The sequence below is a fragment of the Gorilla gorilla genome, chromosome 3, assembly GCF_029281585.2.
Source record: "Gorilla gorilla gorilla isolate KB3781 chromosome 3, NHGRI_mGorGor1-v2.1_pri, whole genome shotgun sequence".
Taxonomy (NCBI): domain Eukaryota; kingdom Metazoa; phylum Chordata; class Mammalia; order Primates; family Hominidae; genus Gorilla; species Gorilla gorilla.
Window position 1 is genome coordinate 196,659,335 of NC_073227.2, and position 15,783 is coordinate 196,675,117.

General features: G+C 36.4%; 1 protein-coding gene across 5 annotated transcripts in view; it reads right to left on the reverse strand.

Moving 5' to 3' along the window:
- The window catches only part of GPM6A (glycoprotein M6A), a 369,539-nt gene that overhangs the window by 40,267 nt on the left and 313,489 nt on the right, over positions 1-15,783 (reverse strand). For all 5 annotated transcript variants that reach the window (XM_055385537.2, XM_019025323.3, XM_055385538.2 and 2 more), the window contains exon 3: positions 991-1,147. In XM_055385537.2, the coding sequence (XP_055241512.1) occupies positions 991-1,147 (157 nt within the window). The remainder of the gene's footprint in view (positions 1-990; positions 1,148-15,783) is intronic.

Below are 15,783 nucleotides of genomic sequence, written 5' to 3' on the forward strand. Positions count from 1 at the left end.
CTATTCATATATTTTATCTCTTTGAGTGTTACAATAAGTTTTGTCCCAAACTAAAAACAGGTGATTCTTATAAGAAATCATTCCAGAGACCACTACAAATACCCACAACTCAGGCAAACTATCTTATCAGATTATTGTTGCTGTTGACACCAAGAAGCATAATAAAATGTGTTAGAAACAGGTTAAAATAAAAAAGGTTTGCTGGTAAACAAGTATTTTTGAGCATTTCTGTGAGATTGAAGTAATTTACATCAGTCTTTAATAGAGACAGCTTACTTAACATGAATTATATGCTATAATTAGACACATGTTGTTACATAACATTAGAAAAAAGGAAAATATGTCTGTCAAGAATGGAAGCTTCAACATTTCATTCTAGAAAAATTATTCTGTATAAAAGTGCAAAAGTACTTTCAACCTTATTATTTTTCATTTTCACCACTCATGCATTAATAGATAGATACACATTGTCTGTATTACAAAACTGTAGAGTAAGACTATAAGTTTGATTTGCCATTAAATATTATATAAATTAAAATTTAATGCTGAAATTAATAGAATTCTTAAATTAATAGAAAACAGAAATCATATGATATAGCTGTCCTCAAATTTACAGTAAAATACAGAGACATATGTTTAACAGGAGACAGGCACATGTATTGCTTAGAAATTGGAGATGAATTTTTGTGTGATTCTCAAGAGAATCACAGAGCCCTTTGGAAAAAAAAAAAAACCATACATCAATCAACAGTGTTGCTACCTCTAGAAACAAAACTAGTTGTGCTACATAGAATCTGAGTATTTGAAACTGAATTTTCACAAGGAATAATCTTAATTTCAAAAATAATGTTATCAAGATTTAAGATAGCATCACAGAAGGAAACGTTACTATGTGAAAAAAAAATTTTAATTCTTGGGAGATGAATGCAAACACCTGTGTGCTATTGAAATCAATCCACATTAAATACTGAATGTAGAGAACTAACATACCCAAGCGCTCACACATCTGCCACAAGTGGTGATTTTGAAATCCCCATAGAGATCTTTGATGGCCCCAGTTGTGAAGAAACCTTCCACCATCAGCAAAATGCCATACACAAAGAACGCAGCTGCGATGCCGTAGATCACATACTTAAAGATGTCAATCCTGAGGGAAAAGACAAAGTGATTTATTTCAATAACCTTTCATTGCTGCTGTGCAGAAATTGACTCTCACATGCTCATGATTCTTTTGGAATGAAAGTTATAGAATATTTATATTCATAATGAAGGTTGGATTTAAAAACATGTTTGCTTCATATATCTAATGTTTATATACAATTTTTTTGCTGCCACTTCCAATATTTGTTGACAAGAGATTTAAGGTTTTCATGTTTGTCAGTTTCTTCTTCTTTTCTAACTTCTCCTCTTCCCTGGTTCACACCAAAGTAAGCTGGAATAAGCAATAAATTATACTTCTAAAGGAATTTGCTCCTTATTTTTATTTATTTATTTATTTATTTTGAGACAGAGGCTGCTCTGTTGCCCAGTCTGGAGTACAGTGGTGCGATCTCGGTTCTCTGCAACCTCTGCCTCCCGTGTTCAAGTGATTCTCCTGCCTCAGCCTCCCAAGTAGCTCGGATTACAGGCATGTGCCACAATGCCCAGATAATTTTGTCTTTTTAGAAGAGGCAGGGTTTCACCATGTTGGCCAGGCTGGTTCAAACTCCTGAGCTCAGGCAATCCACCACCTTGGCTTCCCAAAGTGCAGGATTTCAGGCTGAGCCACTACTCCTGGCCTATTCATTTGTTAAGTAGGGTAATTATCATATGATTTCTCTAATTAGGACAAAATACCAAATGCAAAGATTTCTGTATGTAACACTGGTTTTTAAAACTTACATTAAAAGGGAAGGAAGCTTTATAGTTAATGATGCAGTAGTTTTACATAAAATGATACAAATTCCATATTTTTGTGTTACAGATAGTCAATTATAGTTGTATTCTATTTCGTACTCATCATACACATCATGTGTATTTGTTAATGATAATGCAAATAATGGAAAAGACATGGTTTTACAGATAAACATTGACAATGAAGCCATTTAGGTATACTCACTAATGAATATTCAGCAGAATTGGATCTGAGCCAAGATATGGCATACTTTTATAGTGGCATGGGAAGGTCCTTTTCATTTTCTCAGAATTGATTACCCAGTTTTGTTTTTTTTTTTTTTTTTTTTTGAAAAGAAGAAAACACCATGTGGCTAAAATAAAACATTTATCTAGAAAATATAAAAATGTGCACAGCCAGAACTGATACATAATAACAGATGGATATATGGATAGATAGATAGATTTAATTCTTTTCCCCAGCTCTGTAACTAGGAAATGATATTCAATAACATTAAGAAGAACAATTAGTTCATTTATGAGTTAAGATCATTTGCATTCCCATGTTTTGAAAACATTCATTCCATACATACGCTCCAAATAACATCTTTTAAATCTGTAGGAATATTCATAGTCCTAGGTGTAGCTAGAGTTAAATACTCCATTAGGATTTATTTATTTTATATGTATATATATATTATATATATATCTGCATGATCAGTGAGCTTTTATATTCAACGTAGTAAGAGTTGTAGAAACAGCCAGTTAAATGCAGATGTGGCAATAACACCAACTGAATGCTATGCAATAGTTGCTTAACCTAAAAAACAGGTTATATTTAACACTGGGAATGTATTAACTTATACATTTCTTTGGATAGAGACCATGACTTTCTAATTAAAAGTTAATACAGCACCAATATATAAGTACTTGTTGATGTTAAATATTTCCTGGAGACTGCTGGGTGAATTCAGTGAGTATAAAACAAATTTACACTTTCAATAAACCCACTAATCTTCCTTTGAACTTCTAATTTCCTTCATAATTAAGATTTTTAATGATTTTTCTTCGTATGATTTCCACTTATTTATTTATTTATTTATTTATTTTTCAAGACATGGTCTCCCTCTGTCACCCTGACTGGAGTGCAGTGACACGCAGCCTCAACCTCCTGGACTCAAGTGATCCTCTCGCCTCAGCCTCCCAAGTAGTAGAGACTAGAGGTGTGCACCACCATGCCCTGCAAATTTCTTCATTTTTTTTGTAGAGATGGGGTTTTGCCATGCTGCCCAGACTGGTCTGAAGGGATCTGAACTCCTGGGCTCAAAGGGATCTGATATGGTTTGGCTGTGTCCCCACCCAAATCTCATCTTGAATTGTAGTTCCCATAATCCCCATGTGTCATGGGAGAGACCCAGCGGGAGGTAGGTGAATCATGGGGGCGGTTACCTCCATGTTGTTCTTAATTATTTAATTATTAAATTAATGTATGTTTAATGAGTATCACAAAAGAGCTAATGAATGAGAGAAGTGTCTATCAAAAGCCTCTTAATTCTTAGCTATCATTTTCTTAGAAAATAAATTTGATTTGAATCCTCCAGATCTATTTAAGTATCTATCCCATGATTTTTTTCCGAATTAAAACAGGTCACATATATATCTTTTGTGGTTCAAACTTAACTTGTCAAATTATTTAAGTAAATTTCAGCATACCAGTACCCTATTTATTTTCAACAGTAATTTTGTAGATCAACTTCAAGATTCATCAATGTAATTTTAATCGTTTCTAATTTGCTTAAATTTCATAGCTCAAAAAACTGCATTTGTTGTTGTTTTTAATAACACAGGAATATGTTACTAAATATGTACATAAGGAATGAATATTCTGTAATGTGTGAAGAATGAATACATTTTTGCTATGATAAGGAATACATTTTCATTGTGTAACTAATGTTTAGGCCATAAATTTGGCCTGAAATGTTATGTTTTGGTACCATTTTGGGGAAGTGAGGGGTTTAACATCTTCCTCCCTCTTGGCAAATAGGTTTTCTCTACTTTTCTATGTGCTAACACAGAAACAAAAAAGGCTAAGAGAATTTGTTGGCATAAGACAAAAACCTCTAAAGTAGGGAATGATTTTCTTGTAGAGGATTTGTTTGGTAGACAAAAGTACAAATGAATGGGGGAGAAGAAAAAAAGAAATTTAAGTCATAGAACTGAAAAAATTGCAAACATGCTAAACGGGAAGAATTTGGCCAAAAAAAGTGCTTTCAATAATTTTCCTAGTTTTTATATGAAATGAATTATTGAGGGAAATCCATTTTAATCTCTAAAAACTATTATTGCTCAGAAAATCTTTTTCCGATCATTCTGGTTCTAAAAATTTTCTGATGTAATTAAACAAAAGCATTACACTCTCAAAGAACTAGATAATATCTGCTGAATACATTTTTTAGAAAAGAACTTATAAATAAAAAGCAAGAGCCTATATTAAAGAAATCCTGATATAAGCATATCACCATATCTAAAGGTACTAGTCATGAAAAACGTGGTCACAGATTGCTAGTCTATTGAATAATTCTTTCAACACAGGAAACAATCGAGCAAAAAAGTTTTCGCCTAAGTCAGTCACATGATGGTTAGGATATAGCTATCTCTGTTAAATCATTGGACCTCAACAATATTTCTTCCTTTAGCACATGTATTTTATATATATGGAAAAAACAGAGTATGCATCTTGAGTTCATCATGTGGAAGCAGTCAATTAATATTTCAAATTCCCCACTCCAGGCAATACAGACACACGCAGAGACACACTCACACATATGACTGCACACTGATAAGGCAAAGAACATATGGAACATCTGGAGGAGAACTGTCAATGGTATTGGAGAAAAGAGAAAGAATCTTCTGGGAGTAGGAGTTTTACTGAAGTGAAGAAGGGGTCATGGTGTGTGGAGAAGTACATATATTAGCTAAAGGTCTATTTCTGCAGCCTTGATACTGTTTTATTAACAAATTTTTGTTTATTTCACATTCTCAAGCTTGAATTTATTTTCTTAATTAGAGTATGACTAGAATGGATAGGGGTGGCACTAAGTGATGGAGACAGCCTGTGATTATACACAAGAGTAAAATGAGGGGATAGAAAGCTTGATTATGCTGATAGAAATCTAGAGATGCTGTGACAATATTTTTGAAAGAATGACTGAAATAGGATTTGCTGCATATAAGATGAAAGAGAGAAGAACTTGGTAATGGTAACGTCCCAGAGAAATTGTTTAGTGGCTGACTTTCACTGCCTGAAAGTCTAAATATTGCACAAATCTATTTGTCAAAGGCAATGAGGCAGATGATGTGAACTGTGTAAACCTGTCATGCATTTGAAAGAATCTGAGGATGTCAACTTACAGATCAAATTTGACATCAAGAACACTTTAAAGAGTGTTTCATGGGCTATTCTATACAATTCTTTTGGTGAAAATGGCATGTTTTCTAAACATATTTTAATTTTTTATTTGGAAATAATTTCAAATTTACAGAAAAAAGTTGAATAAAACAAGTAGTATGTGGAGCAACTTTACATCCTTTCTCTGTAACATTTTATCTCATTTACTTGATTGTTTTCTCTGGATGATATATCTGAACATAGAGAACATCTTCACAGTATATAGTTATTGACCTCAGGAAATATATCATTGACATACTTATGTCAAATCTTTATTTGTATTTCAATTTCATCAACCAACTCAATGATGAACTTTGTGGGATTTCTTTCTTGCCTGATACCGGAGCCAATCTAGGGGCTACTATTATACCCATTTGCTGTGTCTCTGGTCTTCTTTAATCTGGAACACTTCCACTGTCTTTCTGTGTCTTAAGGACATTTATGTTGTTGAAGAATATAACTCTGTTCTGCCCTTTTTGAACGGAATGTTCCTTTTGAGTTTGTCTGATGTTTCCTCATGGTTAGATACGGGTTACTCATTCTTGACTAGAATACTATACAAGCGAAGTTGTGCTCCTGTCAGGGTATCTCCCTCCTCACTCACACAAAGTCCTTCTGCCTCTCAGTACTAATTTTAACTTTCATCATCTAGTTAAGATGATGTCTGATTTCTGTACTGTGTACTACTTCTCTTCCAACTAACAAGCGATCTGTGAGGAGATACTTTAAGACCAAGCAAACATCTTGCTCCCGGTCAAAACTTCTCCCCAGTGTTAGCACCCCATCCAATGATGAGTATTGCCAGACCCAATCTTCTTATCATGTTTGCAAAATGATGATTTCCTAACTCCATTACCAGTTCCACATTTGCAAATAGCACTAGGTATTCTGATGCAAGGAGAGCCCACCCTTTTCCCCCATTTATTGATTTGTCTATTTGTTAGTGACATGGACTAATGGTATCTGATTTTTTTCTCAAGGTTTAAATGCCATTACAATAGCTCATTATTTTGGTGCTCAAATTTTTCTAGACTTGAGCAGTAAGAATCCCTTCAAGCTGGTTCTTTTATCTTTGTGACATGTGCCTAGCAATTTGTAAGAATACTCCTTGCTTTCTCATATAGCAAGATGCTCCAGGCTCACCTTGCACACACCTCTTTCAACCTCAGAAACAGGCATCTCTTTGAGAAACTCTTGTCCTATTAAAGAGCAATGGTATTCGGGACCAAGATATGGTGCTATATGTGCTCACTGCGAATGTTGTGTCTTTACCTTTAGGTCTTTTTATTGTATCAAGGTAAGAAACACATGTATGTATACACACACACATCAATATATGCATATATAAACATATCTATATATGTGTACCTGTATGTATGTTCATATATACATATATATACATGTGCACATGTAACTGCATAACAAATATACACATATTTTAGAAATATTGAGTACACAGTGATACCTCCAAATCCAGTCTATCACTACAGGGATTTTTATTGCTTTCCTCCTTTGATATTTGTACGTCTTTCTTCCATAATGAGAATACTGACTCCCAAGAATATTAACACATTTATTCTTTGGTTTAATTCCATAATAAATCTAAAATTATTTCAGAATTACTTATTCACCTCATTACAAAAATCATATCTATCTAGAAAGAGTTCTTGTGGCTTGCAATCCTTCCCACACCTTGCCCAAGACTGAGACTATATAGTCAATATACTGTGTTTCTAAGTAACATGGATTAGTGTATTTTTTCTTCCATTCATTGTGGCCATGTTAATGCAACTGGGTCTGCTTGTTTCAGTTTCAAGTTCTCCATCTCATCCATATTGACTTAGTTTCATTTTTGGATATACAGGACATTAACATGCTTCTTAAAGTCAAATCTATACAAAAGACATATCCAGAAAATTGGCAAGACTTTTCTATCCTGTCCGTCCTGTTCCTTGTAGGTAACCCATTTCATTGGATCCTTGATTATCTTTGCTGTGTTTTTATGTAAAGGCAAGTTTGTGTGTATATGTGTATATGTCTATTTTCCCTTCTTTTTACATGAAATGTGCATACTCCATATATTCTTCATATATACTCCATATATTCATACATTTGTACTTTGATCAATGAACAATAGTCTCTGAAAATTTCTCTATATAAATTCATAGAGATTGTTCTCATTCTTTTTAACTGTTGCATACTACTCCATGTGTATTCACACACTATCATTTATTCACCAAATCTCCAATGCTTACTTACATGGTTATCGATATTTTAAAGTTAGAATATTGCAGCAATGAGTAACTTTGCTCATATGTATTTTCAAATAATTGAAGATGTATCTTTAGAATTAGGATGGGAGGATTGTTGAGTTGGAAATTAAAGACATATGTAGTTTTGTTACATATTGCCAATTTCTCTCTACAGGTCTTGTACCATTTTGTATTCCAACCAGCAGTATATTAGAATGTCTGTTTCTCCTCATCCTCTACAGAAGAAAGCATTGTTAAGCTTTTAAATTGTTGCTAATCTGATGGGTGATGAGTGGTATCCTGGTATTGCTTTATTTATCTTAGGTGTTCATGAAATTCAACGTCTTTTAATATGATTATGGGCACTATATATCTTTTTGTGAATTATCTATTCATGTGTTTTGCCATTTTATCATAAGATTTGTGGTCCTCTCTGCACCCCATAATTTTTAAAAGATCTCTATAAATAAGGGATATTATACTTTTGTCTGTTGATAGTTTAGATATTTGTCCTTGCCTAAGCTTCATGTTGATTGTAATCCCCAATGCTGGAGGTGGGGCCCAGTGGAAGGTGTTTGGGTCATGAGAACATATCCCTCCTGGCTTGGTGCTGACTTAAAAAGGTGTAGCACCTCCCCTCCAACTCTCTCTTACTCCCACTCTGGCCATGTGATGTGCCTGCTCCCTCTTCACCTTCTCCTATGATGGCAAGATTCCTGAGGCCTCCTTAGAAACCAAGCAGATGCCAGCACCATGCTTCCTGTAAAGCCTGCAGAACCATGAGCCAATTAAATCTCTTTACTAATTACCCAGTTTCAGGTATTTCCTTATAGTAATGCAAGAATGGTCTAACAGAGAAAATTGGTACTGAAGAGTGGGACATTGCTATAAAGATACATGAAAATGTGACAGCAGGTTTGGATTGGGTAGCAGGCAGAGGTTGAGAGAGTTTGGAGCGCTCAGAAGAAAACAGGAATATGAGGGAAACTTTGGAACTTCTTAGACACTGATTACATGATTGTGACCAACATGCTGATAGTGACATTGACAGTGAAGTCAAGGCTGACAAGGTCTCAGATGAAAATGAGAAACTTATAGGGCACTGGAGCAAAGGTCACACATGTTATGCCTTATTGAAGAACTTGGCTGCATTTTGTCCATGTCCTAGGCCTCTGTGGAAGTTTGAACTTCAAAGTGATGATTTAGGGTATCTGGCAGAAGAAATTTCTAAGCAGCTAAGCATTTGCATGGCTGCTTCTAACAGCCAATGCTCAGATGTGGGAAGAAATAAATAACTTTAAATTTGAAATAATATTTAAACAGGAAGCATAGCATAAAAGTTTGGGGAATTTACAGCCTGGCCATGTGGCAGAGAGGAAAAAAAAAGTTTTCTGGAGAGGAATTCAAGAATTCAAGCAGGACGTGGAGCAATCTCTTGCTAGAGAAATATGCATAACTGAAAAAAAGCCAAGTACTAATATCCAAGACAATGGAGAACAGGCCTTGAAGGCCTTTCAGAGACCTTTGTGGTAGCCTCTCCCATCACAGGCCCAGAGGCCTAGAAGGAAAGAATGGTTTCAGGGGACAAGCCCAGGGCCCCACTATCCTATGCAGCCTTGGGACACGGTTCTCCACATCCCAACTGCTCATGCTCCAACCATGGCTCAAAAGGCACCAGATACAGCTTGGGCTGCTGCTTCAGAGGGTGCAAGCCATAAGCCCTGTCAGCTTCCATGGTGTGCTAAGCCAGTAGATACACAGAATGCAAGAGTGAAGAACACTTGGCAGCCTCTTCCTAGATTTCAGAGGATGTATGAGAAAGCCTGGGTGCCCAGGAGGAAGTCTGCTGCAAGAGTGGAGGCCTCACAAGAACCTCTGCTAGATGCAATGCCAAGCAAAAAAAGAGTTTGGAGCTCCCACTCAGAGTCCCCACCAGGGCACTGCCTAGTGGAACTGTGAGAAGTGGGTCACTGATCTCCAGACCCCAGAATAGTGGATCCACTGGTAGCTTGCAATCTGTGCCTCAAAAAGATGCAGGCACTTAAATCCTGTGAGAGCAGCCACAGGAGTTAAACCCTGCAAAGTCACAAGGGTAGAGATGCCGAAGGCCTTGAGGGCCCACCCCTTCCATCAGTGTGGCCTGGATAGTGGGACACAGAGTAAAGATTATTTTGGAGCTTTAATATTTAATGACTGCCCTGCTGTATTTTGAACTTGCATGGGGCCTATAATAGCCTTTATGTCAGTCAATTTCTCCCCTTTGGAATGGGAATATTTACCTACTGTCTGTATCTCCATTGTATCTTGGAAGGAATTAACTTGTTTTTGATTTTTCAGGCTCACAAGTAGAAGGGGTTTGGCTTGTCTAAGATGAGACTTTGGACTTTTGAGTTAATGCTGGAAAGAGTTAAGACTTTGGGTGACTGTTGGGAAGGCATGATTATATTTTGCAACATGAGAAGGACATGAGATTTGGGAGAGTCCAGGAGTGGAGTGATATAGTTAGGATATTTGTCCCTGCTTAAATCTCATGTTGAATTATAATCCCCAATAATGAAGGTAGGGCCTGATGGGAGGCATTTGGGTCTTGAGGGGTGGATCTCTCATGGCTTGGTGCTATCTTAAAAGTGTGTAAGTGTGTGGCACCTCCCCTTTAACTCTCTCTCTCCCTCTCTTGCTCCTGCTCTGGCCATGTGAGGTGCCTGCTCCCTCTTTGCCTCCCACTATGATAGGAAGATTCCTGAGGCCTGCCCAGTAACAGATGCCACTATACTTCTTCTATAGTGTGCAGAAACATAAGCCAATTAAATATATATACATATACTTTTTATTTTTTTGAGAAGGGGTTTTGCTCTTGTCTTCCAGGTTGGAGTGCTGTGGTGTGATCTCGGCTCACTGCAACCTCCACCTCCTGGGTTCAAGCAATTCTCCTGTCTCAGCCTCCCGAGTAGCTGGGATTACAGCCGTGCACCACCACACCAGCTAATTTTTGTATTTTTAGTAAAGACAGAGTTTCACCATTTTTGCCAGACTGGTCTCAAACTCCTGACCTCGTGATCCACCTGCCTCGGCCTCCCAAAGTGCTGGGATTACAGGCATGAGCCACTGCATCCGGCCTTACATTTCTTAATATGTATACATTATTCAGTCTTAGTTATTTCTTTATAGCAATGTAAGAGAGGGCTAAGACACAAGTGACAGATGTTACAAATATTTTCTTCTAGTTTGCCATTTGTCTTTTGGCTTTGCTTATGGCATTTTACTATGCAACTTTAAAAAAAAGAAATTATATGTTGTCAATGTTATCAGTGTTTATTTTTATTACATCTCATCTGGGATTTTATCACAGTTAGAAGCCTTTACCTACACCCAGAGGAATTCACCCATGCCTTCTTTTAGCATGTGTCCAGTTTCATTTTATTATATGTAGACATTGGATCAATTTAGCATTTTTTCTTTGGGTGGCACAAGAATTGATAAAATCTAATTTTATCAAATTAGATAAAATCAGATAAATTAGATAAAATCAGATAAAATCAATTTTATCTAAAAGATAAAATCTAACTTTATCTTTTTTTCAAAATGGCTGTCCAGTTGTTCCAACATCATTTATTCAAAAGATCATCTTTGCTGCAATGATTTTAGGTCTACTTCTGTCATACAACGAATTTCTATATCTAGATTTATCTGTTCGGTCCTTTCCATTCTGTCCCATAAATCTGTTCATTTGTGTGCCAGTAACACACTGTTTCAGTCAGAGGGGCTTTAAGTATGTCTTAATATCTTGTAAGATTAGATTTCTCATAGCTCTCCCTTCTTTGTATTTTCTTAACTATTTGTGTGTGTGTGTGTTTTGTTTTGTTTTGTTTTGTTTTATTATTATTATTTTTTGAGACGGACTCTCGCTCTGTCGCCCAGGCTGGAGTACAGTGGTGCGATCTCGGCTCACTGCAAGCTCTGCCTCCCGGGTTCATGCCATTCTCCTGCCCCAGCCTCCCGAGTAGCTGGGACTACAGGGGCCTGCCACCACACCCGGCTAATTTTTTGTATTTTTTAGTAGAGACAGGGTTTCACCACGTTAGCCAGGATAGTCTCGATCTCCTGATCTCGTGATCCACCTGCCTCGGCCTCCCAAAGTGCTGGGATTACAGACGTGAGCCACCGCGCCTGGCCTATGTGTGTCTATTTTTACACATGAACTTTAGGATGTTCCTCTGTAGCACTATTAAAATATCCATTGAAGTTTTATTAGGGTATACTGAATCTATTCATTAATTTTGAGAGAACTATCATTTTGATAACCCTCAGCAAGAACGAAGAATACCTTTTCATTTGTTCAAATCTACTTTTACGTCTTTGAGGAGTGTTTCACAGCCAACTTCATGTAAGTTTTGAACATTTCTTGTTAAGGTCCTTAATTTACTTTTATGGCTACTATAAATTAAGTTTACCTTTACCTTTAAAAATTCTACTTTAGCTATACAAATGTTCCTGATTTTTACATGTAAATTTTATATCCTACTATGTTGCTGAATTCTATTATTATTGGAATTGGCTTAAACATTGGTCCTAACATTTTTCAAGTATATCACCCTGTTATCTGGAAATAGAGGAAGTTTTATTTCTTGTTTGCCAATTATCATGTTTTCTGTTTAGAACAATGGTTTAAGCAGAGATTCAGAGAAGAGGAGGAGAATGAGAAGCAGAGATCATCCTAGCCTTCTTTGTTCTTGACTTTAGTGGGAGTGTCTCATTGTGTAATATTCTGGGTTTAGAGTTGTGACATTTTTATACACCCCCACACACACATATCATACATCTCTTCCTATCTTCCCAAAAGCTTATTGGCAAGCAGCATTTTTACTAACATAACTTCTAGATTGAAGTAAAAATGATCATTAAAAGCGTGTGTGTGTGTGTGCACGCACACACATTTGTTTTTGTTTCAGGAATGGGCTTAGAAATATGCTTTCTTTTTGTCTCTTCCACATATTCCAATGTTCCAAGATGCTGCTTATGCTCACGTGGATTCTTCCCATGGCAAAAAGCAGGAAATCAGATGTGCCTCCAGTAAAACTACACAGGCAGGCTTACTTTGTTTGTGCATTTCCAAAAGTTTCTAACATTTCAATTCTTACAAAAAGTTGACACAGGCAGCAATTATTGCAAGAGCGAAAATGAACCTTGATTACTGTGGTCAGCTATAAAAAACCCCGCTTCACACATTTATTTAGATTGGTGCAAAAGTAATTGCAGTTTTAACCATTACTTTCAATGGCAAAACCGCAATAACTTTGCACTAAGCAAATACTTCCTAATCCCTGACACCTATACTTAACATGGCAAAGGAGTGAATATTAAGTTTCATGGCATAAATTGTGATTGAAAATCTTGACAGGAGAAGCTTATTCTGCATTATTCAGGTGGGTCCTCAATGCAAGCTCATGTTTCCTTATGATCTCATAAGGAGGGAGTTATGAGGTTATCTCATAAGGAGGGAGGGGGTTCCGAGAGACACACAGAAGAAAAGAAGGTAATGTGAAGACGGAGGCAGAGATTAGAGTGCTGTGGCCTCAAGCCAAGGAAGGCCCGCAACCACCAGAGTCAGGAACAAGCAAGGAGTAGAATTTCCCCTACCAATCTCCGGGAAGAGGCCACCCTTGCTGACGCCTTGACTTCAGGTGTCTGGTCTCTCCAACTATGACAGAATACATTTCTGCTGTTTTAAGCCAACAGTTTGTGGCTATATATTATGGCAGTCACAGTGAACTAATATGGTTGACTGATTAATTATTACATCTTTTTGTTCTGTATGTAAAGATTGCTTGAAACAAATTCTGACATTGTCTAGTGCACTTGTATGTTACAAGTCATTTATTAGAACACAGTGGTTTGACACACAAGTTGCTAGAGTGTCCAATATTTCTTTAGAGCTGGAAAACGGCAATTTTAAAAAGTAAGAAATGGCTGCTTCTTCCTAAGTACTGAAAACCAAACATTCCTGAGTAAAAATGAGTAGTTTTTCTAGTCTAGTGTATAGATATATTGAAGTTGATGTTTCCAGTTGCTTCTCTACCAGACTTCAGAACAGAGTATCCGCAATTTTGCAGGCTATATTGAAGCTACTTTAGAATGTTTAGGGTTGTGATAAAGGAAAGTCATGTTTCATTATTTTTCATTGCAGTAAATAACACATAATATGGGATTTACTCTCTTAACATATTTTTAAGTGTACAATACAGCATTGTCAAGTATAAGCACAACGTTGTATAGCAGATCATTCAAACGTTTTCATCTTACAAGACTGAAACTCCACACTCATTGAACAGCCACTCCCCATTTTCCCCAGGCCACAGCCCTGACAACCACCATTCTATCTTCTGCTTCTATAATTTTGACCATTTTCGATAGTTCATATAAATAAAATCGTGCAGCACTATCCTTCTGTGACTGGCTTATTTTACTTAGTGTAATGTCCTTGAACTTCTTCCATCTAGTATCATAATGACAGGATTTCCTCCTTTTTTGTGGCCAAATAAGATTACACTGTATGTATATACTGTATTTTCTTTATGCATTCATCTATCCATGTACACTTTGTCTGTTTCCACATCTTGAATACTGTGAATTATGCTGCAGTAAACTTGAGAGTATATGTATCTCTTCAAGATCCTGATATGAACTCTTTTGTATTAATACCCAGAAATGGGATTGCTGGATCACATAGCATTGCTAATTTTAATTTTCCAAGGAACTGCCAAACTGTTTTCCATAGCGGCTGCACAATTTTACATTCTTAGCATCAGTGCACACTAGGGTTCCAATTTATTCCCCTACTCACCCACACTTGTTATTTTCTGTCTTATTTTGTTGTTTGTAATGGGCATCCTAATAAGTGTGAGGTGACAGCTCATTATGGTTTTGAGTTGCATTTCACAGATGGTTAGTAATTTGGAACATCTTTTCATATACCTGTTGGCCAATTGTAAGTCTTCTCTGGAGAAATACCTATTCAAGTCCTCATTTGCCTATTTTTTAATTGGGTATTTTTGTTTTTGTTTTTTTGCTATTGAGTTGTAGGAGTTACTTATATTTTTTGGATATTAATTCCTTACCAGATAAACAGTTTGTAAATATTTTATCTCATTCTGTAGGCTGCCCTTTCACTCTGTTGACTGTTTCCTTTTCTGCATGGAAGCTTTTTAGCTCCATCTAGTCACACTTGTCTATTATTTTTGCTTTTGTGACCTATGACTTTTGTGTCATATCCAAGAAATCATCACCAAGATCAAAGGTATGAACTTTTCTCCTATGTTTTCTTCTAGCAGTTTTATAATTTTAGGTCTTACATTTAAAGTTTAATTCATTTTGAGTTTATTTTTGTGTGTGGTGTAATATAAGCATTCAATTTCATCATATTGCATATGGAGATCTGGTTTTTCCAGCATCCTTTATTGAAGAGACTACCTATTTATCATTGTGTCTTCTTGGTGAAAATTCGGTGATGGTATATGCTTGAGTTTATTTCTGGGTTGTCTACTGTGCTATGGTGGTTTGTAGGTCTGTCTTTATGTCAATACCAGACTCTAGGGTTCAACAGCACAGTAGAGTGACTGTAGTTAAAAATAATTTAAGTATATTTCAAGATAGCTAGAAAAGAATATTTGAAACATCTCCAGAACAAAGAAATGATAAAAATTTGAGGCAATGGGTATCCTAATTACCCTGATTAGATCATTACACATTGTAAGCCTATATCAAAATACCACATGCACCCCACAAATACGTGTAATTATGTACCAATAAATACATACATATATATATACATACATATCAGACTGTTGGTTTTTGTTGTTTTCTGTTTTTTGTTTGTTGGTTTGTTTTTTAGAGACAGGGTCTCAATCTGTCACCTAGGCTGAAGTGTAGCGGTGCAATCATAGCTCACCACAGCCTCAAACCTCTGGGCTCAAGAGATCCTCCTGTCTCAGCCTCCTGAGCAGCTTGGACTACAGGCAGGCACCACCATGCCTGGCTAATTATTCTACTTTTTTTGTAGAGATAGGGTCTCACTATGTTGCCCAGGCTGGTTTCAAACTCCTGATCTCAAGTGATCTCTTCAGCCTTGGCCTCCGAACGCACTGGGATTACAGTCATGAGCCACAATGCCTAGCCAAGATTGTTTTGATTACTGTCAATTTATAATGTTTTGCA